We start from the raw sequence: 23,170 nt of genomic DNA on the forward strand, positions 1-23,170 counted from the left end.
TCCAGATAATGCCTCCCACAAAAAACATGCTCAATAAATATTCTTTGATGAGTGAAAGTGAAAGCACTTTGATGAGTGAAATGATGGTCTACTGTTTCGTATTCCAACTTACCGAATCATGTTCAATATGACAAAGAAATCATCAAAAAGCACAAAACAAAGGAGTAAAACTAAAAATTCAGTATCTCCCACTAGATATCAGAAAGATATTTTAGCCTGTGGCACTAAATAAGCCTCAAATGTATTTGTAAGAGAAAAAAGCATTTTAAACACCGCATGTGTAACAAGTAATTTAAAACATAAGAACCCAATCTGACATACACTTTCTCAAGTAACAGTTAAACCACCTGGCCTTGCTCTAAATAGACCCATACTTCACAGAGTAAAAACCTGTGAATATATCACAGAATTACTTTTCACCTCCCTTCTCTACCCAAATACTTGGAATTACGATGAGTAACAGAATTCTTTTTTTAAGTGACAAAATCTGAATGAAAAATTCCCCTACAATTTATGGGAAATTAAAAACAAGAGCCAAAAAAGAACATCTGCATATTCCCCACTTCTTAATAGGTGAGTCACAGGAAAACAAAAGAAGAGTAGGGTAATGCCCTATGCCACTGCAAATACTTCTGATTATCCACTAAGCAGGAGAAAATAAATATACATAATGTATGATGCAGTGCAAGCATGGAAAGGTCTACTGGTTGGCCTCACTATATTTTTTATACTAAAGTTTAACAGAGCTTCAGATCGAAAAAAAGAAGACCAGAGAAAGAAATAATGGACTCATATTCTAGCAAATCATAAAAAAAAAAAAGTATGTACACTAAACCCCTAGACCAAATCTCCTAATCTTCCTTACCTGACAAATGATGTACTACTCAGTGGTTTCAAAGATTGCCAGAAAGGTGAATAGCACCTATTGCTACAGAACCATAAAAGTCAAGCCTAATAAGCTTATGAAAAGATGCTCAACTTCATCAGTCATTAGGGAAGTGCAAATTAAAACTACAAGAGATGCTATTTTACACCCATCAGAATGACAACAAGTTAAAAAAAGTAACGTGTTGACAAGGATGTGGAGAAATGGGAAGGAACCCTCATACATTAGTGGTAGGAATGTAAAACGGTGCACTTTAGAAAACAGCATAGCAATCCTTTTTAGGTCAAACAGAAATTTACCATAGACCCAGCAATTCCACTCGTACATATCTACTCCCATGAGAAATGAAAATAAATGTCCACACAACCAACTGTTCATGGACATTTACAGCAGCACTATTCCTAATAGCTAAAAATTGGAAACAACCCAATGTCCATCAACTGGTGAATGGACAATCAAGATATGGTATATCCATAGAATTGTATCTATCTAGCAATAAAAAAGAACAAATTCATGATGCAGACTATGACATGGATGAACTTCAAGATCATTCATGTGGGAATAAAAATGTTCCAAAATTGATTTACCACTCAGTACATTTACTAGAAGTCACCGATCACTACACCTGAAATGGGTAAATTTTATAATATGTAAAATATGTCTCAAAAACGTTGTGAAAGGGATCCCTGGGTGGCGCAGCGGTTTGGCGCTTGCCTTTGGCCCAGGGCGCGATCCTGGAGAACCGGGATCGAATCCCACGTCAGGCTCCCGGTGCATGGAACCTGCTTCTCCCTCTGCCTGTGTCTCTGCCTCTCTCTCTATCTCTCTGTGACTATCATAAATAAATGAAAATTAAAAAAAAAAAAACGTTGTGAAAAAAAACACAATTGAGGTATTCATTTTATATATATCAGAAATTAATATAGTATCCTTATTTTGCATCTACCTTCATACATCACAATCTGAAATTTGACTACATAGAGAAGGTATATCCTCAGTCAGAAACAGGTAGGACTGCAAGTACCCACCTACCAGTTAACTGAGATACAACTAGGAATATTTATAGAATCAGAATATTTTCAGGGACTCTCATTACCATCATTAAGCAAAGCCTTCATATTCATAAATTGGGTATCAGCTAAAACATGAAGAGTTGGGAACTGTCAGACCACAAAAAAAAAAAAAGTGCAAATGAAATGTGGTTTAGATCACAAAGTAAACAGAAAAGAAAGAAAAGGTGTAACAAGATGTACCATCTCTATCCAACATTCATGTTTCTAGATATCTAAGGCTCAAGGAAACTGGAGACTCTAAGGAAACTAACCTTGCTGTTGCAGTTTTAAGTTCACCACTATATTTCTGTAACTCTGTGGAAAATAAAACAGTCATCAAAAAAATAGTCTAAGGCTTCCTCAATACTCTACTCTTGTAGAATATAAAGACATTTAGAAATTTCAAGTATAAGAAAAATGATGGATCATATGGTATGCTTATTTGTAACTTTTTGAGGGACTTCCATACTGGTTTCCACAGTGGCTACACCAAATTACATTCCCACCGGCAGTGCACAAAAGCTCTTTTTTTTTTTCCTACATCTTTGCCAACACTTGTTATTTCTTGTCTTTTTGATTCCAGCCACTTGGACAGGTGTGATTTGCATTTCCTTGATGATTAATGATGTTGAGTACAATTTCACGTGTTTACTGGCCATCACATTTCATGTGTGTGTTGGCCATCACTGGTCTTCTTTGGAAAAATGTCTGTTTAGGTCCCCTGTCCATTTTTTAATTGAATTATATGGTTTTGGGCAGCCCAGGTGGCTCAGCGGTTTAGCACCACCTTCAGCCCAGGGCATGATCCTGGAGTCCCGGGATCGAGTCCCACATCAGGCTCCCTGCATGGAGCCTGCTTCTTCCTCTGCCTGTGTCTCTGCCTCTCTCTGTGTCTCTCATGAATAAATAAATAAAATCTTAAAAAAAAAAAGAGAATTATTTGGTTTTTTTTTAGTGTTGAGTTGTAGAAGTCCTTTATATATTTTGGATTTACCCAATAAAATCAAAAACATTAATTAGAAAAATATATATCTACCTTTATGTTTTTTGCAGCATTATTTATAATACCCAAGATATGAAAGCAACAACCCAAATGGCAATCAAGAGATGAATGGAAAAAATAAGAATTTGGTACATATATAAAATATTATTCAACTATAAAAAAATGAATGAGGGATCCCTGGGTGGCGCAGCTGTTTGGCGCCTGCCTTTGACCCAGGGCGCGATCCTGGAGACCCGAGATCGAATCCCACGTCAGGCTCCCGTGCATGGAGCCTGCTTCTCCCTCTGCCTGTGTCTCTGCCTCTCTCTCTCTCTCTCTGTGTGTGACTATCATAAATAAATATAAATAAATAAATAAATAAATAAATAAATAAATAAATAAATAAATAAATAAATAAATAAAAATGAATGAGATCAGCATCTGAGCCATCATAGATGGACCTAGAGTATATCATGCTAGTGAAATAAGTCAGACAGACAAAGGCATACATCATAAGATTGTACTTATATATGGAATCAAAAACACAAAATAAGCAGAAACAGACCCATAAACACAGAGAACGTGTTACCACAGCAGACAGAGTGGCAGGGTGGGCAAAATGGGTGAAGGGAAGTTGAGGATACAGGCTTCTAGTTAGTGAATGAATAAGTTACAGGGCTAAAAGTCACAGCATAGGGAATATTCAGAAATGCTGAATCACCATGTTGTATACCTAAAACTAATGTAACAGTGTGTGTCTGCTATTCTTCAATTAAAATAATAATAAAAACAACCATAATTACTGCCAAAAATTAATTCTGTATTTTCTACGTGCCAGTAAATGCTAGGAAATTCACACGTATGATCTAATTTAATTTTTACCAAAATCCTAGGAAGTGAGTAATATGATCATCCCTCTTCTCCAGACAGGGAAACTGAAGCATAAAGTGATGACATGCGTTTCCCACAGTTTCTAACAAGGAGGTAGCAACCGCAGTGTCATGTGAGAGAATGCCACTTACAGGGGACAGCACTCCACTAGGGACTTCCTAAATTAGGCCAACACATTCCAGCTCAAACCCTCGTCTCACAAGCCTAGAGACTCTGTTGAGAAAACTGTCCAGGAGAAATAAATAAGACGTGAACCGTGAGACTGAAACGAATCCTAGGACATAAAAATTTGACCAGTCCCACTTCATCAGTTTCGACTTTTCAAATCGGCCGCAGCTAAAGGCACCCTCCCAACTTGGCTCAGAGCCCTCTGCTATCCTTCCCACGTTCTTGATTATTTAACTCCGTTCAGGACCAGCAAGGCTGCAACAGGCTGAAAACTGAGGGGCCTCCAGGCACCCCTCTACTCCTAAAACACTAAGCTCATCCTCCTTACATGGCCTGCTGCACTTCTTCTCTTCATCTGTGTGAAGCCTTTAATCCCATCAGGTTTCAGGAAATGTCAGATCCCCTTCTCTCAAGGCTGCCCGTCACAGCCTTTACCAGCAGCATCAATGCTTTGGGCACCCACATCGTCCATATGCTACTACATATTTAAAGTGTGCATATCATTACTGGGGCAGGAAGCAAGCTTACACTGTTCTGTATTCCTTGAAGTATCTGAGCAAAATCTTAGGCACAAGAAATACGTCATGACTTTTAAAGTATGAATAGCTTTGTATTTGTGCTTTTTTATATAACTACATTTGTATTTAGAAGTATTTTGTTTGTCCTATCAATGTTCTTAAGATTATAAGCTCACTGTTGGAACATATAACGACTTCATTTCTTATTTAAACGCAATACATGTTTAAATTTTATTTTTTTTTTATTTTTATTTTATTTTTTTTTTTAAGAATGAGGTTAAGAGAGAACCTAGATGGCTCAGTCAGTTACATGTCTGACTTCAGCTCAGGCCATGATCTGAGACGTGGGGTCAAGCCCCACGTCAGGCACCTGCTCAGGGAGGAGGCTACTCCTCCCTCTGCCTCTGCTCCTCCTCCTGCTCGTGTGCTCACTCTCTTTCTCTAGCTCTAAAATAAATAAAATCTTTAAAAAAAAAAGAAAAGAAGAATGAGGTTAAGCACTTTAAGTGTTACGGGCATAAACTACTTTTTCCCCAGAAGTACTGAAATCATTCTATGTATTTTTACAGTTACCTAAGTGTTCACCCTATTTTTTTATATATACCCAAGTCAAAGGATATTAAATAAACATCTCTTTATTCATAAAGAATACATGAATATGTGAAAAGCATTTTTAAAAATGGAAACAGTAAAAACGCTTTTCTTTTGCCAAAATAATAAAGTGCCAAAAGTTGTTATAAATAGCAGGAAAGGAAACTAAGCCAATATATGTAAATATAAATATAAAGGGGAAAACTGAGAATAAAATCGTGACTATGTGAACGTAATATACACATACACACAACATGATTATAAAAACGGGAAACAATGAGGAAAAAGAATTTGAAACAAAGGAAGAGCACTTACTTCCATTATGATACTTAATTTCCTAACAGTAAAATGTTAGTAAGAAAACAAAATGTGGGAAGAAAAGTCCAGATCTGTATATATTTTAAAAACACTCATAACTAAGACATTTCATACCTGTAAACATGGCATGAAAGTAAGGACTACAGGCAGCCAGCACCACTCTATGTGCAGAGATTTCCATGTCTTCGGCCACAATTGTGACATCACACAGCAAATTCTGACTGTTTACAAAGCAGAGAGAGAAAAACAATTTAATGATACCAATAATCAATGTATCGAACGTCCTTTGCAAAAAGATTATAGTAAAAGCCCACTCCTTCGAAGCTGAGGCTTTTAAAACTGCCATCCTCTGGGGCATGTGGGTGGCACAGCTGGTTAAGTGGCTGACTCTTGGTTTCGGCTCAGGTCGTGATCTCAGGGTCCCGGGATCAATCCCCCACTTCGGGCGCTGCACTCAGCAGAGTCTGCTTCAGATTCTCTCTCTCTCTCTCTCTCCCTCTGCCCCTCCTACTCCTGTGCATTCTCTCTCTCCGAAATCTTTTTTTAAAAAATAAACAAAACTGCCGTCCTTTAAAACAGAATTCCTGGGGATCCCTGGGTGGCGCAGCGGTTTTGCGCCTGCCTTTGGCCCAGGGCGCGATCCTGGAGACCCGGGATCGAATCCCACATCGGGCTCCCGATGCATGGAGCCTGCTTCTCCATCTGCCTATGTCTCTGCCTCTCTCTTTTTCTCTCTCTCTGTGACTATCATAAATAAATAAAAAATTAAAAAAAAAATAAAACAGAATTCCTAAACATGAAGCACATAGAAAACAGTCATGACAGATGCCTGACATGCATCGGGCCGTCACTCAGAATCTTGCCTTTGTTTAATAGAGAAATCCTTCCCAATTTGATCATTGATTTCTCAACCTAAAATAAATAACTGGCAGCAAACCATCAATGGATCATAAAAGGGGAGGTCGTTTGAATTAAGAACATCAGCAGAAGTAGCAGATGGCAGTCTGACATTAGGATGAAGGCAAAATAAAACATATGCAGAAAACCAAATTGGGTCAAAGTACCAAAAAAAAAAAGATACTTAAAATGATGCTGGGTCATCAAGCAAAGGTAAAATTATATTCAATTACACCTGCTATTTAAACAGCATAGAAGACATTCGAGGCTTCACTTAATCAGACCATTTTACCAGTGCAAACTATCTCATTCCTCACGGCTAAAAAAAAAAAAAAAAAAAAAACATTACCATATACAAAATTAAAAAGCATTTTGTTACCTTAAAACAAACCATTATTCAGCAAACATAATTATACCTCCAATTCTGAAATATCCATTTTAAGTCATTCAAAACCATGTGGTGAACATTTTTTACATTCTACACAAGCTGCTGGATGAGACTCTCCAGCTAAATAAGAATGTCACAGAGTATCTTTTTGGCAAAAAGTGGTGCTGATGCTTCTTCCAGAACAAGCAGGAAGGATCTACCTCTAAAATCGACCTTACTGGTAGTTGTGTCATTTTTTTTTAAAGATTTTATTTATTTATTCATGAGAGAGAGAGGTAGAGACACAGGCAGAGGGAGAAGCAGGCTCCGTGCAAGGAGACCAATGTGGGACTCGATCCTGGGACTCCAGGATCACGCCCTGGGCCGAAGGCAGATGCTAAACCACTGAGCCACCCAGGGATCCCCAAGTTGTGTCATTAATAACTAACACAGGTGTGGTGAACCCAAAAGTCCTTCCCACGCCTCAAATACCCAAGCACTGAATTTATATGTATAGCACACACAGGTCACACCTGGCCCCCTCCTCCACTATTCTACTTCCTACAAGGGTGGACCGTCTGCTTCTGTAGTTTCCTAGGAGCGCCCAAGCAACATTTTCACGTGCGCTTTACCAAGTCCTTGAAGTTCTCCGGTTTTCCACACTGCTTACAAACTTGTTTCTGTAAAGTTCAAAAGTTTTTGGAGACCCTACTAGCATCTACTTTCCCTCCAGTTGAGGAAAAAATAAAAAAAAAGAAGTCCCACTGCACGGGGGATAAATGCATTCCAGGCCTCATGGCTAATGAGCTTGCTGGGACCCTTTAGACTGAAGTATGGTTCACAATGTTGTATGAGAGACCGGGCAGGTCCCACATTAGTCATCAAAGGTGGCATAAGGTCACCCATTTGTGATTCCTCCACTGTGAAAAACTGACAAAGTCTACTGTCTGCTTGGAGAATATAAATCCACTCTGTAATTTCATGAATTCAATGGGTTCACAAGTAACCAGAGTGGGAAAAGTCAGTGATGTTTTTAGGAGAATACTATGCAAGAGCTTTATCTGCATGTATTATCTCATTTAGATCCCACCACAATCTTATGCAGTTGGTATTCTTACAATTTTTACCCCCAAATGTGTTGCTGGGGAAGTAAGGTTAAAGATGAACAACCTCAGGGCAGCCTGGGTGGTTCAGCAGTTTAGCGCTGCCTTCGGCCCAGGGCGTGATCCTGGAGACCCGGGATCGACTCCCACGTCCGGCTCCCTGCATGGAGCTTGCTTCTCCCTCTGCCTGTGTCTCTGCCTCTGTGTGTGTGTGTCTCTCATAAATAAATAAAATCTTTAAAAAAAAAAAAAAAGATGAACAATCAGCCTTAAGTCCCAACTAGTGGCAATGCCAGCATTCAAATCCATGGAGTCTGGCTCCAAAGCCTTTAACCACCACACAAAATCTCCTAAAGTTGTATGGCTTCAAGACCTGTGAAAGCTCAAATAAAATAGGGAATAAGTATACATCAAGTAACACCAATGTATTAGTTGACATACTATATACCAAAAGAAATTTTTTGAAGTGCTACATATAATTTTAGTGGGGTTTTAGCACTAACTCTACAAGAACAGTTTAAAAAAAAATCAAATTCAACAAAGCACTGCAAGATCATCTCTGCCCTTAAGGAGTCTAGCAGAAAGGACTGACAATGCGAAGATTATAGGATAAAGTGGAAAACATCAAAAAGGTGCTATGGGAATAGGGGAGCATTTAAATCAGATTAGGGGTCAGAAGAGACTTCCTGCAGCTACCAGAAGAAAGGTAGACAGAGAGAGAGAGAAGGGCGAGCAAAGAGCAGGAGAAGGATGGGTTGAGGGTCAGCAGAGTTGCACACAGTCTCTCAAGCATTGGGCTTCCAGGGCGTCCATGTGGCTCAGTCAACTAAGCATCTGCCTTCAGCTCAGATCATGATCCTGGGGTACTGGGATCCAGTCCTACATCAGACTCCCCACTCCTCTGAAAGCCTACTTCTCCCTCTGTCTCCTCCTGCCTCTCATTCTTTCTCTCTTAAGAAGAAGAAAAAGAAAAAGAAAAAGAAAAAGAAAAAGAAAAAGAAAAAGAAAAAGAAAAAGAGGAGGAGGATGGGATCATCTAGGCTTTCCTATAAGGATCAGAGCACTAGGACACCCCTCAAAGGTGAGTCGAATACGTCTTGATGCCTATTTTCCTTCTGTGTAGGAAATCCTTCTTAGTGCTCTAGTTTCAAGATGGAACTTAAGTGGAATTACACTTGAACACCCCCAAATCACATAATTAATTACATCTAGCTTCAATTTCAATTACTCATTGATCGAAACCATCTAGCATAACACCTGCTGGTTGTCACATAATTAGCTTGGCCTTCCGGCTTATTAACTGATGTTAGCTAACGAACAAGGTAATGACACTGCCAAGTTAGTATGCAGCCACACCCTGGGTTAAGTCACACACAATCTAAACATTCCAAAACAATAACATATTTAGTGCTAGTGCTTCATTTTTTACCTCTTTGTCTCCAGCAATAACATATTTTAAAAGAGCGCTCAGAGATAAGAGAGATCTGACCAAACTTCTGATCTTCCAATCAGTGTGTCTGAGTCTGGCTGGCCCTTACCTCTTTCCAAATGTGCACATTCATAAGAAGTAGAACAACTTTTGGGTGAGGAGGAGTGAGCTATAAATGAAAAGTCTGGCAATTTTTACCTTACCTAAAAATAAGAGCAATTTGTATAGCAGCCCATACCCAGAGTCTACATGGTGCGTCTCTGAGTTTGTAATCCTATTACTTGAGACCTAATGAGGGAATGAACAGTAGAAGGAAAGACTCTTCCAGAACAATCAGACAAATAAAGTTGCTATTTAGCAAATTTTGCATTTATTCTCTCATTCATCAAATATCCAGAGTGGCTACTGGTGCACCAAGCACAATGTGCATTTACATTAACAAGATAATGTCCATGAAAGCACGGAGTTTACAGTTGAGTGGGGAGAAACAGGGAAGCTAGTAGCTAATTGCAAAAGGAATCTATAGCTTTTAAGATGGGGCAGGTGTGGGGTGTTTGAGAACGCACAAGAGAGGCCAAGTCCAACCTGAAGGACGCTTTGCAAAGAAGTTGTCTCTAAGCTCAAACGTGGAGAAGAGCAAATACAGGCCTTATGTAAAACTCAAATTGCCCAGAAAAATGAAAGGCACTCCATCTCCTAAATGAAACAACATCATGCAAACTGGTCCTTCTCAGGAAAGAGACGGCTTTGAAAATTGGGGGGCACTTGATGGGATGAGCACTGGGTGTTATGCTATATGTTGGCAAATTGAACTCCAATAAAAAAAATCAATGAAACCTGCCCAAACATACCAAGACAGCCTTTAGTTTTCTGATATAAAGTGACCAAATTCCTAAGACTGGAAAAACCTATCACCGTTGTGATATCTTCTCAAAATAAAATATGTCAACCGGCTCTGAGAGGTGAAAAATAATTAGTAGTCACATGAAACAAGAATTTACTTTCTCCTGGAAGTGGGGGAGGTGAGGCGATCACATGGCACCCGTCCACCTTCCTTCCCCAGGTGCCAGGGAAAACTTGGAGGAGGTCCTGCCCCATGGAGCGGAGTCAGGGTAACGGCCGAAGTACCGGGCGGGTGAGGTGAGCTGTCGGCAAACCATAGCCCACAGCCAGGAACGTGCCCAAAGCCATCTCTGCAACAGCATCGGCTGTTAGGATAAAGGAGCAACAGCAAAACATAAAAAGAAACGAGGCAAGGGGTCAGAAATCAAGGCAAGAAGGAGAGACGCTAAGGAAACTGAGAACTGGGCAGGAACCAGAGGGTGAGCCAGACGTGGGTGCTGCTGGGCGCACGGCTGCATCACGGAGCACTGGCTGCTCGGCACGAAGGGAGGCGGGCCAGGGGATGAGCTGATTTAAGGGTGAAAGGCTTCCCGGCCGCTGACTTAGTCATATTTAACCAAACCTCCTATAACTGACAGTTTCATTTAACAGACAAGGGAGATGCAATCTGGCTCTAATGTCAATGCTCTCCGAAGAGCAACAGAACTCCGTGACGAGTGTCACCAACTGTCTCCTTTTCCTTCTTAAAACCGTGACAGTTTGATTTGGATATGAATTTGAATTTCCGTGGCAGTTAGGCACAGGGAAAAAAACTTAAGATGTTGGGTTTAGTAAGATTCACCATCACAGTAAAAGTCCTAAAAAATAGCACGGCCCCCTCGACAGATTTGCACCTGCTGAGATTTTCAAACAGGAAGCAGGAAGTGGTGGCCGTCAAGTTGGAAAGGTCGGAAAACCTACTACAGGGACTTGGAAACTGCCTGGAACTAGGAAAGGGTCCCAGAATAGAGGGTATTATTCTTCTCAAATAGAATCGAGACAGCAGAATGACGTGAAACATGACAAGACGGAGCTACAGGAAGACGTGGGGGAAAGCGTGTCACCGAATACCTCAGAGAAGGGAAGGAGACATCTCCAGATCTGACGACCTACAAGCACACGTGGTCACAGTTGAGAGCAGAAGACGGAAAGGATGATTAGAAATAAAGTGAAAGATGATATTAGGGACAGAGGAAAGCTGGTGGGGAGGGAGAAAAGAGAAATGAGGCAGGCGTGGGATTTCAGGGGGGGGAGAGTAATGCAGAGATGAATTTCTGAATATGCGAACGAAAGCCTGACTATGGGGTAGAAATGTAGGATGTATACAAAGGGAACTTCCTCATTAAAAGGTTCTTTTTAGGGGCAGCCCGGGTGGCTCAGTGGTTGAGCATCTGCCTTCATTTGAGCCCAGGGTGTGATCCTGGAGTCCTAGGATCGAGTCCCACGTCGGGCTCCCTGCATGGAGCCTGCTTCTTCCTCTGCCTGTCTCTGCCTCTCTCTCTCTCACTCTGTCTCTCATGAATAATAATAAATAATAATAAAAGATATTTTTTTTTAAAAAAAAGGTTCTTTTTAGGACAGCCTGGGTGGCTCAGCAGTTTAGCGCCTGTCTTCGGTCCAGGGCACGATCCGGGAGTCCCGGGATCAAGTCCCGTGTCAGGCTCCCTGCGGGGAGCCTGCTTCTCCCTCTGCCTGTGTCTCTGCCTCTCTCTCTCTCTCTCTCTCTGTGTGTGTGTGTGTGTCTCTCATGAATAAATAAATAAAATGTTTAAAATAAAATAAAATAAAATAAAATAAAATAAAATAAAATAAAATAAAATGTTCTTTTTAACTGGAGAGCTAAATCATGGGATACGCTAGGCTATGACAATTTAAAGAAAAAAGCCAGAGTGAGATCTTCTGATTTTCTAATTTAAGAGCTCTGAAACAGAACACCATCTCGCATGTGGTAGGTGTTCAACAACGCAGAGAAAGGGAAAAGACACAAAGTCGGGTTAGTAAACTACCTCACTACTACCCGTTATTCATAATGTTTGAAATGTGCAATGAGTCTACCCATGCTCCATAAACACCCCTTAAAAAGAGACCAATCAGGGCAACCCCGGGTGGCTCAGCGGTTTGGCGCCGCCTTCAGCCCGGGGTGTGATCCTGGAGACCCGGGATCAAGTCCCATGTTGGGTTCCTTGCATGGAGCCTGCTTCTCCCTCTGCCTGTGTCTCTGCCTCTCTCTCTCTCTCTCTGTCTCTCTCATGAATAAATAAATAAAATCTTTAAAAAAAAAAAAAAAGAGAGACCAATCACATGTGCTTAAGAAACACTGTGGAAGATTACCAGTTAAAATGAGACAAGAAGCTTCAAACTACACCTTAAATTTTTCTAAATAAACGAGTCTATTTGACTTGGGGGCTCTTCCCAACTGCTCTGTCCTTCCAAGAATGTTTTACAGTCTACTCTAGTACAACATGAAAGCAAAAGAACCTCACTACCTGAAGTTCTTCACAGGAAAAAATAAATATTAATTAGAGTAATAAAAAATTCACATCGGAAAAAAAAATTCACATCGTTATGTGATTTAAAATCTCTTTTACAGGGATCCCTGGGTGGCGCAGCAGTTTGGCGCCTGCCTTTGGCCCAGGGCGCGATCCTGGAGACCCGGGATCGAATCCCACGTCAGGCTCCCGGTGCATGGAGCCTGCTTCTCCCTCTGCCTGTGTCTCTGCCTCTCTTTCTCTCTCTGTGTGTGACTATCATAAATAAATAAAAAAATTTAAAAAAAAATCTCTTTTACAAACAGAGATATAAAGCTATGAAGAGAAAGGCAGACTCACTTAAGTTTGTTCTTTGATTCACCTGCCATCTAAGCAACAGAATACAAATAACTGAAGAGCCACAACTCAAACTTTTCATAGATGCACAACAGATAACACAATCCGACTAGCGGTCTGGATCCGCAAGGTCTAGAAGTCCCCGAGGAAAAAAACTACAATAAACACTCCTTTAAGACAGAACTTCAGGCTTTTTTGTTTAAATTCTCTTTGGAAATGTAAAAACTGCTGCTATAACTGAATCGGTAAGTATTTATGGCTTATATGTGATGAATAGGGGCGCGTTTGAATCGCTTCCCACGACTCATCCTTACTGAAAACCTTCAACTCCTAAACCGAACTTAAGGATCAAATTCTTTTCCTTCTTCTGAACTGGTGACAGGGGGGCCCCGACTAAGAGCCCTTGAAATTTTTCAAGCTCAAATACAGTCTTATCCCATAACCCTCAAAATGAAGTTTTTCGGTTTAAGACTTTCTAAAGGCGAAATGCTACCTCTTGACATTTCCTTTCTTTGGTCATCTCAAAAAGCCCACAGCATGACGTTCTCAAAGAAAGCATACGTCCGAGATTTCGCCTGCTTGTCTTCTCCACAGACCCAGCACAGCGCGTTGTGCATAACGAGCACCCCGTAAAGATCTACTGATTTGATTCTGAAGATGTTAGTGTTCAGAAAGACTCCAACCCCCGCCAACTCACGCTTGGGAAATTTAAAGAGCTGAATTTCCTGCCAGAGACGTGTTGCTAAAAAGACCCGTCCTTTCACTACGCTGCCAGGTTGCTCCTCCAACATCATTAGTCTTACAGCGCTGCTCCCTTTTTCCAAAGCTTCCCCGATTCCCGTTGCCCACAGGATGGAGTCCAAATGCACCACGCCACTCAGGCCTGCACGAGTCTGTCCTGCTCCTGCTTCCTAGCCTGTTCTGCACAGACTCCGCAGCATGAACTCTTGATTCGCTTTATCCAGCAAGTTCTGCTTATCCGCTCCCTAGCTCACGCCCTGACCCAGGCCAGGAACCCAGGCCAGGAACCGCCTCTCCTCTGCCAATCCTATGCTCCAGCAGGCCCAGCAGAAACCACGTCTGTGGCTGCTTAGAGTTCTCCTGCGCACACCCTCCTGGGCTCACAACCCTCCACCACCAGCCCCACCACCACCACCACCACCACCACCACCACCACCACCACCCGCTCCTCCCCAGACGGCTCCGGCGGGGATCCAGACGCCCGCGGGGACGGGCCAAGTCCGGGGGCCCCACTCCGCCTTCCGGGGCCTGCTTGCTGGTCTCAGAGGAGAGCCAGCTGCTCACAGAAACTTGGGGAATACACTGTTCAGGAGTGACTGCAGGGCTCTCAAACCAAGTAATTTTACGTTATGCAAGCTCGTACTGGGCCAGGACAGGGAGCTCTATCTGGGCCTCTTGTCTAAAAAAGAAACAAAACCAAAAATCTATTACTTCCATCAGGTTCGTAAACACACACTCTCTCTCTCTCTCTCTCTCTCATTCTCGTTTGGCTGCAATGCTACGAGGTAGACGTGAGGGCCCAAGGGCAGAGTGGTAAGAACAAGGAAGTTCCCCCTTCCCAGGAGTCAGGAAACCACTCTCAGCTACCCCTTCCTGGCGGCAGGAAGTTGATGCAATGACAGGAAATCAAAGATTTCCAGCTGTTTAAGGAGTAGGCCTCATCAGAGATTTTTTTTTTTTTAATTACTCAAAAGGGCCAGAAGGGGTAAGAGAGAAGTGAATGATGTGAAAAACAAACAAACAAAATGGTTCTGATGAGCTCCAAAGAGAGCTTATTTTTTAAAACACCACCGGTCTGTGACTGTATTAAAACAATCCCGGTCAGAGGGCTGGGAGCCAACACCCTCTGTCTGGCCTTTCAAAGGTCGCTCTTTGTTCTGCACATCAGCATCAACTACCAGCCTGTGACACATGAGCTCCCGAAACGGGTGCCCGGTGCGACACAAAGGAGGAGGTACCGTTTCACAGCCATACAGTCCACACCCAAAACGGGACAAATAGGTGCAGGGAGGCTGGCGCTGCACGATGCCAGGATGAGGCAAGGCCCTCACCGCCGCGCAGGTCAGCAGGAGAGCACCTCACAGGCCCAGAGAATGTTGGAGAAGCAACCTTACGCTCCATCCCGCCCACGCCCCTCATTTTACAGCTAAGGCTCGGGGAAGTAAGAGAGCTGGCCCAAGGCCAAAGAGTTCGTCCCCAAACCTGGGTCACCCACCTCAGGAGAAGGTGTCGCCTTCCCTGAAGTTTAGTGAGTCAGGCCTGGGTCAACAGAGACCTACCCACCAGCGGAAGGTCACAGCGACCGCGCCCCATGGGAGGGGGAGGAAATGTGGACAGGCCCAGGAGGAGCCAGTCTTTCTGGACTTTTCAAAGAAAAAAGAAGCCATTAAAAACCGCAGTCTTAATATGACCAGACTGTGTTCTTACGTTTCTTTCTGTTGCATTTAGGAATCGCTGCAGTTTACCTTCTAATAACTACTGTTACGATGGAATTAAAAAACTAAAACAGCACAGCCAGGCCTGCTGGATTACCCCAACTATCTATCTGCATTCGCCCAAAGACTAAAATGAAAATACATTTATTAAAAATGCCATCATTACACTGCATGTTAACTAGAATTTAAACAAAAATTGGGGGGAAAATAATCAGTATTAAAAATCAAAATAAAAAATGGGGCACCTGGGTAGCACAGTCAGATAAACATCAGACTTGGTTTCAGCTCAGGTCGTGATTTCAGGGTCCTGGGAAAGGCCTGCCTCACTCTCTGAGCTTAGTTCCTGCCCTTAGCCCACAGTCTGCTTGTCCCTATCCTACCCCCTCTGCTGCTCCCCGCCCTTCCCCTTGCACGAGTCCTCTCTCTCAAAGTCTTTAGCAAAATAAGTAAATAAATAAAAATAAAAACAAAAATACTATCAGAGCAGGACTAGGAAGCAAGTCAAATATGTAACAGTCAAATCTCTCTCCAAACCACTTTCCACCTGGTAGCAAATATGTTTTCTTTTTAAAAAAAAATATATATTTTATTTATTTATCCATGAGAGACACACAGACAGAGAGAGAGAGAGAGAGAGAGAGAGAGAGAGAGAGAGGGCAGAGGGAGAAGCAGGCTCCCTGGAAGCCTGATGCGGGACCTGACCCAGGGCCCTGGGATCACACCCTGGGCTGAAGGCAGATGCTCAACCACTGAGCCACAGGTGCCCCTGTTCTTTTCAAAATGAAAATCTAATCATGTCATTACCCTGCTTAAAAGTCTCCAGTGGCTTCCTCCCATGACAACTCCTGATAAAGACCAAAATGTATAAGGCCCTAAGTCTGCTGGGCCCTACCTGCCCACTCAGGCTTCTCTCTTGCCTGAGGCCCCCCAACTTCCCCCACCCGGCCGTCTGCACTCCAGCTGCCCCTCAGTTCCTCCCACAAGGCCAGCTCCCGCCTACCACCAGGCTTGGGGCCTGCCATTCCCCATGCCCGGAACCCTGTTCCCTAATCTTTCCTGCCCCCCCACCCCATTCTGGCTTCATTTCTCTACCTCTATTTTGCTTTGGATCTCAGCACAACTATTTCTACTTTCCCAAGGAAGCCCGTTCGGACCGCTGCTATCCACCTTCGCAGCACCAGGCAGCCCTCCTTTGTAGCATTACCATTAAAATGTACAGTAAATTATGTGTGTAATTCTCTGATTAATGCCTGCTTCCTGCATTCAACCATTAGCTACATGTCTGTTTTTGCTCACCATTCTATCTCCGGCACCCAAAAGATAAATATTCGCTGAATCTTTAAGTAAAGAAGAAACAAATGATGGACCCGAAGCATGGGCTTTTAGGAAAGACATAGCATAGACAGATTGAAGGAAAAGTGTAAGTCATTCCCTTCTTTGTAGTCCAAGCTTTCAAATATATGGGGGGGAGGGGAGGATGTCTTTCACAAACAGCTAAGAAAACTAAACCGAGACTATTACCACATACATTAGTCTTTTAATTAAAAAGCTACTCATGGGGATCCCTGGGTGGCGCAGCGGTTTAGCGCCTGCCTTTGGCCCGGGGCACGATCCTGGAGACCCGGGATCGAATCCCACGTCGGGCTCCCGGTGCATGGAGCCGGCTTCTCCCTCTGCCTGTGTCTCTGCCTCTCTCTCTCATTCTGTGTGACTATCATAAATAAATAAAAATTAAAAAAAAATAAAAATAAATTCTTTAAAAAAAAAAAAAAAAAGCTACTCATGCATCCATCAGCTTTTTTTTGGGGGGAAGGGCAGAGAAAGGAGGAGAGAATCTTAAGCAAGCTCCACCACCAGCACAGGGCGGAGCTCCATCTCACAACCCTGATATCACGACCTGGGCCCGAATCAGGAGTCAGACGGTTACCTGACTGAGCCACCCAAGTGCCTCTCAATCAATGTTTAAAGTCGCTTCTTTCCTATCAGTGATTCTCAAAATTATGATTCTCAACATACTTGAGAATTACCTTAGCCACGGGCAGGTACCAGTCCTCAAAATTACTACCACTACGACCACCACTACCTAAGTCACATTTTCTTTCCATATTCTTGGTGGTAAGTTAGAAACCCTAGACCAATGCTGTCCGGTAGAGAAACATGGGATATATGTGTCATATAAAACATAACGGAATGTCAAAATCCTGTAGCAATCATATTAAAAAAAAGAAACAAGGGAAAATAATTTCAATAATCTATTTAACCCAAAATATCCCATATATTATCATTTCAAAATGCGATTGATATTCTTAAAACATATTAAAAAAACATTTTACATTCTTTTTTTGTACTAAATCTTGGAAATCCATTATATATTTTCCACTTACAGAACATCTCCATTCAGACGAGCCACACATGGCTAATGGCTACCATATGGGACACAGAAGTCTTATACTACCCATGCTTCTCATAAAAAAAAAAAAAAAAAAAAAAAAACCACCTGCCGAAAAAGCTTTTAATGTTCTCTGTATCACACAAAGCAACAATGAGGCACAAAGAGTATATTCACTATAAACAACTGAAAAATAAAGGGAAGAGACCCATGGTTACATGTATGTGAATGCAACAATACCTTCTTAATTCGTTCATGACTTTAAAAGCTTTCTTCATATGCCAAGGATTCACTGTCACTGGGCAGTGTTTTTCAGTATTATCATCTTTTGAATCGAGAGGCTTCTGATGACCCTGCTTTGTGCATCTGTACATAAAAAGAACAAAACAAACAAACAAAAATAAACGGAAAAGGCCTTATTACAGATAATTTAGTCCAGGCTTATCAGCCTACAAGAGATAACAATGAGTCTCCCACACTCATACAGCGTATCCCAATGTAAGATCAACACACAAAAATTCAGAACATTTTCTGATGGTCACTAGGATTTTAACCAAAAAAAGCGGGTAATCACTTCCACAGTGTCAAAGCTCAGAAAATTCAGTAAAAGTGGTTCAACAGACAACTTGAAGTAAAAATGCTGAAAAATGATCCTCTGTTAGAAATTAACCTGCTTTTAACAATCCGTTGTAGTCATATATTATTTACAAGCATTTTACAAGACAGGGACAGGATCATGTTTTACACCAACTTCAAAGCCTCAGAATCTGATTTGAATTTCGCTCTCCACAGCCCAGGTTATTTACCCCACATATCTCAGACCTGCTTTTGCAACAATTAATCATGTTAGGTAGAGTTTAGTGAGTATTTGCTAAACAGAGGCAACAGTGCTAAGTCATTTACTTGCATTATTTGCTTAATCTTCACAACAGCTCTGTGAACTCATTACTATTATGATACCCATTTAATGGATAAAAAGGTGAAGGCCAAAAAATAATCTGGTTAACTAAATAGCAGAGCTGGGTAAGACTCGAGTCACTCTGAGTCTTTGAGCTCATTCTTTTTACTAATGTTCAATACCATTTCCTACATTAAGCAATGATACTTAACTTCATATTTAAACAAAATTTTTAAGAGCATGAGCTAGATCTGTATTGCTGTATAAATTATTCTTTTGAGTCTCGGAGGCAAAAAAAAAAAAAAATTAACAAATAAAATCAGGGTGCCACGGCCGGGAAGGCGGATTAACTGCTAACTTTTTGAAGAGACGGCTGCACAACTCCAGAAATGTACTAAAAATCACTGACTTGTACAATTCTAATAGGTGAATTTTAGGGCATGTAAATTATATCTCAATAGAACTATTAGATTAAAAAAAAAGTCAGGATGCCAAATTAAGCCTAAAGAAATCATACGGTATATATCTCACAAAAAACAGGCAAGCATTATTTATTGATGCGTTTCTCCTCCCACTTCTTCCTTTCCTGGCCCATTTTGAAAGGATCGTTCATTTTTAAAATATTACCTCTCACAAATTCATTCAGCAAATATCTGAGTGCCAACTATGTACCAAGCACTGTTCTGGGCACTTGGAATATATGTGAACAATGAACAAAAAAAGACGCCTCTTCTCAAAGAGCTTGGAGTCTAGCAGGGGAGAGGGGAGACAGGGAGGAGACAACACACCAGTGAAGCAGGAAGCACATCAGAAAATAAGGGTGACGAATACAAGAAAAACAGCAGGGTACAGAGAGCAAGAGTATGGAGTGCTGCAACTTGCACTAGTCAATAGGGTCATCAGGTCATCAAGAGCCCAACTGAGAAGTATGATTTGAACGAGGACTAGGGGAGAGAACGTCCAGAAGGAATGAAGAGCTATAGCACAGGCCTGTACGTGCTTGGTGTGTTCCGGGATCTCTGAGACCATGGCTGGGGCTGGGGGGGAGGGGGGGGGCGGGCAGAAAGAAGCGCAGATCATGTAGGGCCTGTAGGATGCTATAAGGACTTTGGCTTTTACCCCGAGTGGAAGAGGGAGGCATTGCAGAAGACTGATACAACCCAACCGACGTTTTCAAAGGATCACTTTGCTGTTGGTTGAGAATAGTCCACGTGGGCAAAGATGAAAGAGGGCTAACTACTTAGGAGGGCAACGCAGTAGGGGATGACGGGGCTCAGGGCACGGGAGTAGCAGTGGCAGTAGGAGCAGTGATGAGAAACGGTTGGGTTCTGGCTTATTTTAAAGGTAGTGCCAACAAGCTTTGTTGACAGGATACATGTACCGTGTCAAAGAAAACCCGAACAATTTCTTGAGTTGAGTAACTGGCTTGAGTAACTGGAAGGATTGAGTTTCCATTCATTGAGACCAGCGAGGCTGCAGGTGGAACCGATTTGGGGGTAGGAAGATCAAGGGCTTAGTCTTCATACATGTTGCTTATCAGACATCCAAGTAAAGATATCACACTGGCATATCCGAGTCTAGAGTTGGAGAGAAAACTTTAGCTGGATAGAAATGTGGGGATCATTGATTACATAGAAAGTACATGGAGCAATGAAACTCAGGCGCTCAAACCTCACTGTAACCCCCACCCTCAACCGTAGATGCTGTCCTTGCTTATTTCTCCGCGTCCCAAGACTCAACAGTGGTTGACTAGGCATCCGATTCTTAGAGGATTTGCATTGTCCCCGTCCCCTGGAGAGTTCTGAGAGTTTTTAAAGGGGCTTTACAAATAAATGAGTACAAGACACCGCCTCCAGGGGGTGAGCCCACAGCTGGAGTGGGAGAGCAACATGGTGCACCGGTGGCCTCTGTGTGTGTGTGCACGTGTGTATGTGCGGGAAGAGAGGGATGAGCCATACCTGGCCTGAGGAGAAGAGCACGTCTAGGAGCCAAGGATGAAAGAATATTGAGATCTGACGAGGAGACTGGGAAACATTTCACAGTAGAAGGCAATCTCATAATGCTATTTCCCCACCATTCTTGCACAGAGAAAACAGTAGGGGAAAGGAAATCATGCAGATACACGCAACCTCTGCAGACTTTTGGGGCGCCTGAGTGGCTCGGTGGTTGAGCGTCTGCCTTTGGCTCAGGGGTCTTGATCCCATAGTCCTAGGATCAAGCCCCACATCAGGCTCCCTGCATGGAGCCTGCTTCTCCCTCTGCCTGTGTCTCTGCCCCTCTCTCTCTCTCTCTGTCTCTCCTTAATAAATAAATTCTTAAAAAAAAAAAAAAAAACTATGCAAACTTCCTGACCACACAACGCTGAATGCCCACATGTACAGCCAGTCAGGGTTTACATCTGCTTCTAGTCCAATAACTTCAGAGCGCACAACAGAGGAGAGACAGAAGATTGAGGACTGGCAAAGCCATCACAGAAGGCTTCTCAGGGCTCGGAATGGGAGCGAAAGCAACTCAGCCCGAAAGAATGACACCATTTGAGAGTCAAGAGGGTTTATATTTGCTTAAGAAATTATGAATTAAAATTTCCTGCATTATAGGATTAAATGACTTTAAGGCCGCACTCTATAACCACCGGGATCTACGCTGGTGCGTTCTTAAGGCTATTTTCGGCTCCTGCTTTTTCTGATGTGCTCCAAAAACTCTACGAGAAAAGACTTTATTCAAAGGCTTAAAGGAATAAGTGAGAAATAACACTGAATTTTTTTTTTTAAGTGTTCTCTGTACGGAGAGCTGCTTAGAAACGCAGCGCCCTGGCGCACGGGGCTGGGTCTGCAGCCCCGACGCCCTCCCCGTGATGCCCCCTCCCGGGGCCTTCGTGTCAGGGTCTCTCCAGAAGCGGAACCGAGTGACGGGAAGCCCGTGCCTCGGGCCGGTGTGAAGCGAGCGGCGCTGCAGGCAGGCGGCGGGTGGCGGGTGGCAGGTGGCAGGTGGCGGGTGGCAGGCGGCGGGCGGCAGGTGAAGGGCCGCCCACCGGGCCGGCTCCCTGCCGAGGCGGGAGCACCTGCTCCAGAGAAGCTCGTGGACGGCTGCGAGAACGGGAGAACCGTCTGCCTCAAACTGGCCGGAGGAGATGCTGTTCAAGGTTCTTGCATTGGTGAATCTTTCCCCAACCCCATGCTCTGCCCAAGCGGCTTAAAACTGTGCTAAGAGCCTGTCGCCACCAAAACACACTCTCAAGCGGGTGAGGTTTCCAGGGGCCTGGACCCCAGACACAGCTGGGCTGGCTAACAGGCCCCCCCCGGCTGCAGGCCAGGGGGCTCCTCCGATCCGGCCCCCACCCCCGTGGCGGCCAGCGAGCTCCAGAGACCAGCGCATGCGGAGGCTGCTGCTCCCGGGCTCTCCCGCCAGGGTCAGGGTCCTCTTGGGGACGCCACCTCAGAAAGGACGACGGTTGCTTCAGGCTTAGTGCGTGCTCCGGGGCGGAGGTGCCCACGCAGGGGCGGGAGCCAAAGGGCCCACGCGATGCCCTCTCAAGGCGACCCACCTTCCCTTCACCCCAAGACTCAGGCGAGCCCTTTACGGGGCCACGACAGCGCGACGGGGCCCAGGAGGGGGTGGAGGGCAGCTACGGAGGATCCCAAAGACACAGAACAGGCGAGTGCTCTGTCCCCCCCCACCCACCCCAGGACCAACCATCTCGGACTGAGAACAAGCACTTTACAAGGTTTGGGTTGTTGGGGGGGGGGGTCCCGGGGGAATCCATGCTACCCTCGTGTGAAGGATGCAGCCGCAGATGCACCAGGGGCCCAGGTGTGCTCACATGCTCGGTCCCGGGCCACCGTCTGCACCCCCCAGCCCCCAGCCCCGTCACCTCAAAAGCCCCAAGACTCCCCTGCGGGCAGGGAGGCCCCCCATAGGGCTCGCGGGACCCACCAAGGGTGCTCGGCAGCTGTGGTGTCCGGAGTGGCCATGGGCCCATGCCCCATTCTCTGCGGGCTTCCCCGCAGGCCGGTGCCCAGCAGCAGGTGGGCCCCCAGCAGCGGGCGGGCCCCCAGCAGCGGGTGGGCATCCAGCAGTCGGTGGGCACCCAGCAGCGGGCGGGCACCCAGCAGCGGGCGGGCAACCAGCAGCCGGCGGGCAACCAGCAGCCGGCGGGCACCAACAACAGGTGGGCACCTAGCAGTCGGTGGGCACCCAGCAGCGGGCGGGCACCCAGGAGCAGGCGGGCAACCAGCAGCTGGTGGGCACCCAGCAGCCGGCGGGTACCCAGCAGCCAGCGGGCAGCCAGCAGCAGGTGGGCACCCAGCAGTGGGCCGGCACCCAGCAGCGGGAGTGCGCCCAGCAGCAGGTGGGTGCCCAGCAGTGGGCCGGCATCCAGCAGTGGGCCAGCACCCAGCAGCAGGTGGGCACCCAGCAACCGGTGGGCACCTAGCAGTCGGTGGGCACCCAGCAGCCGGCAGGGACGCAGCAGCAGGCGGGCACCCAGCAGCAGGTGGGCACACAGCAGCCGGTGGGCAC

The 23,170-nt window shown here is 44.4% G+C and overlaps 1 protein-coding gene across 3 annotated transcripts in view; it reads right to left on the reverse strand.

Annotated features, from left to right (window-relative positions):
• The window catches only part of KLHL2 (kelch like family member 2), a 99,878-nt gene that overhangs the window by 68,423 nt on the left and 8,285 nt on the right, over window positions 1-23,170 (reverse strand). For 2 of the 3 annotated variants that reach the window (XM_055336395.1, XM_055336396.1), the window contains 2 exons: window positions 17,995-18,120; window positions 5,521-5,627 (listed from right to left, as the gene is read on the reverse strand). In XM_055336395.1, the coding sequence (XP_055192370.1) occupies window positions 5,521-5,627; window positions 17,995-18,120 (233 nt within the window). Of the gene's footprint in view, window positions 1-5,520; window positions 5,628-17,994; window positions 18,121-20,033; window positions 20,229-23,170 lie in introns of those variants that run through there. The other variant, XM_055336394.1, reaches the window with a different exon arrangement.

Source organism: Nyctereutes procyonoides, unplaced genomic scaffold (assembly GCF_905146905.1).
Source record: "Nyctereutes procyonoides isolate TBG_1078 unplaced genomic scaffold, NYPRO_anot_genome, whole genome shotgun sequence".
In the NCBI taxonomy this organism is placed as follows: domain Eukaryota; kingdom Metazoa; phylum Chordata; class Mammalia; order Carnivora; family Canidae; genus Nyctereutes; species Nyctereutes procyonoides.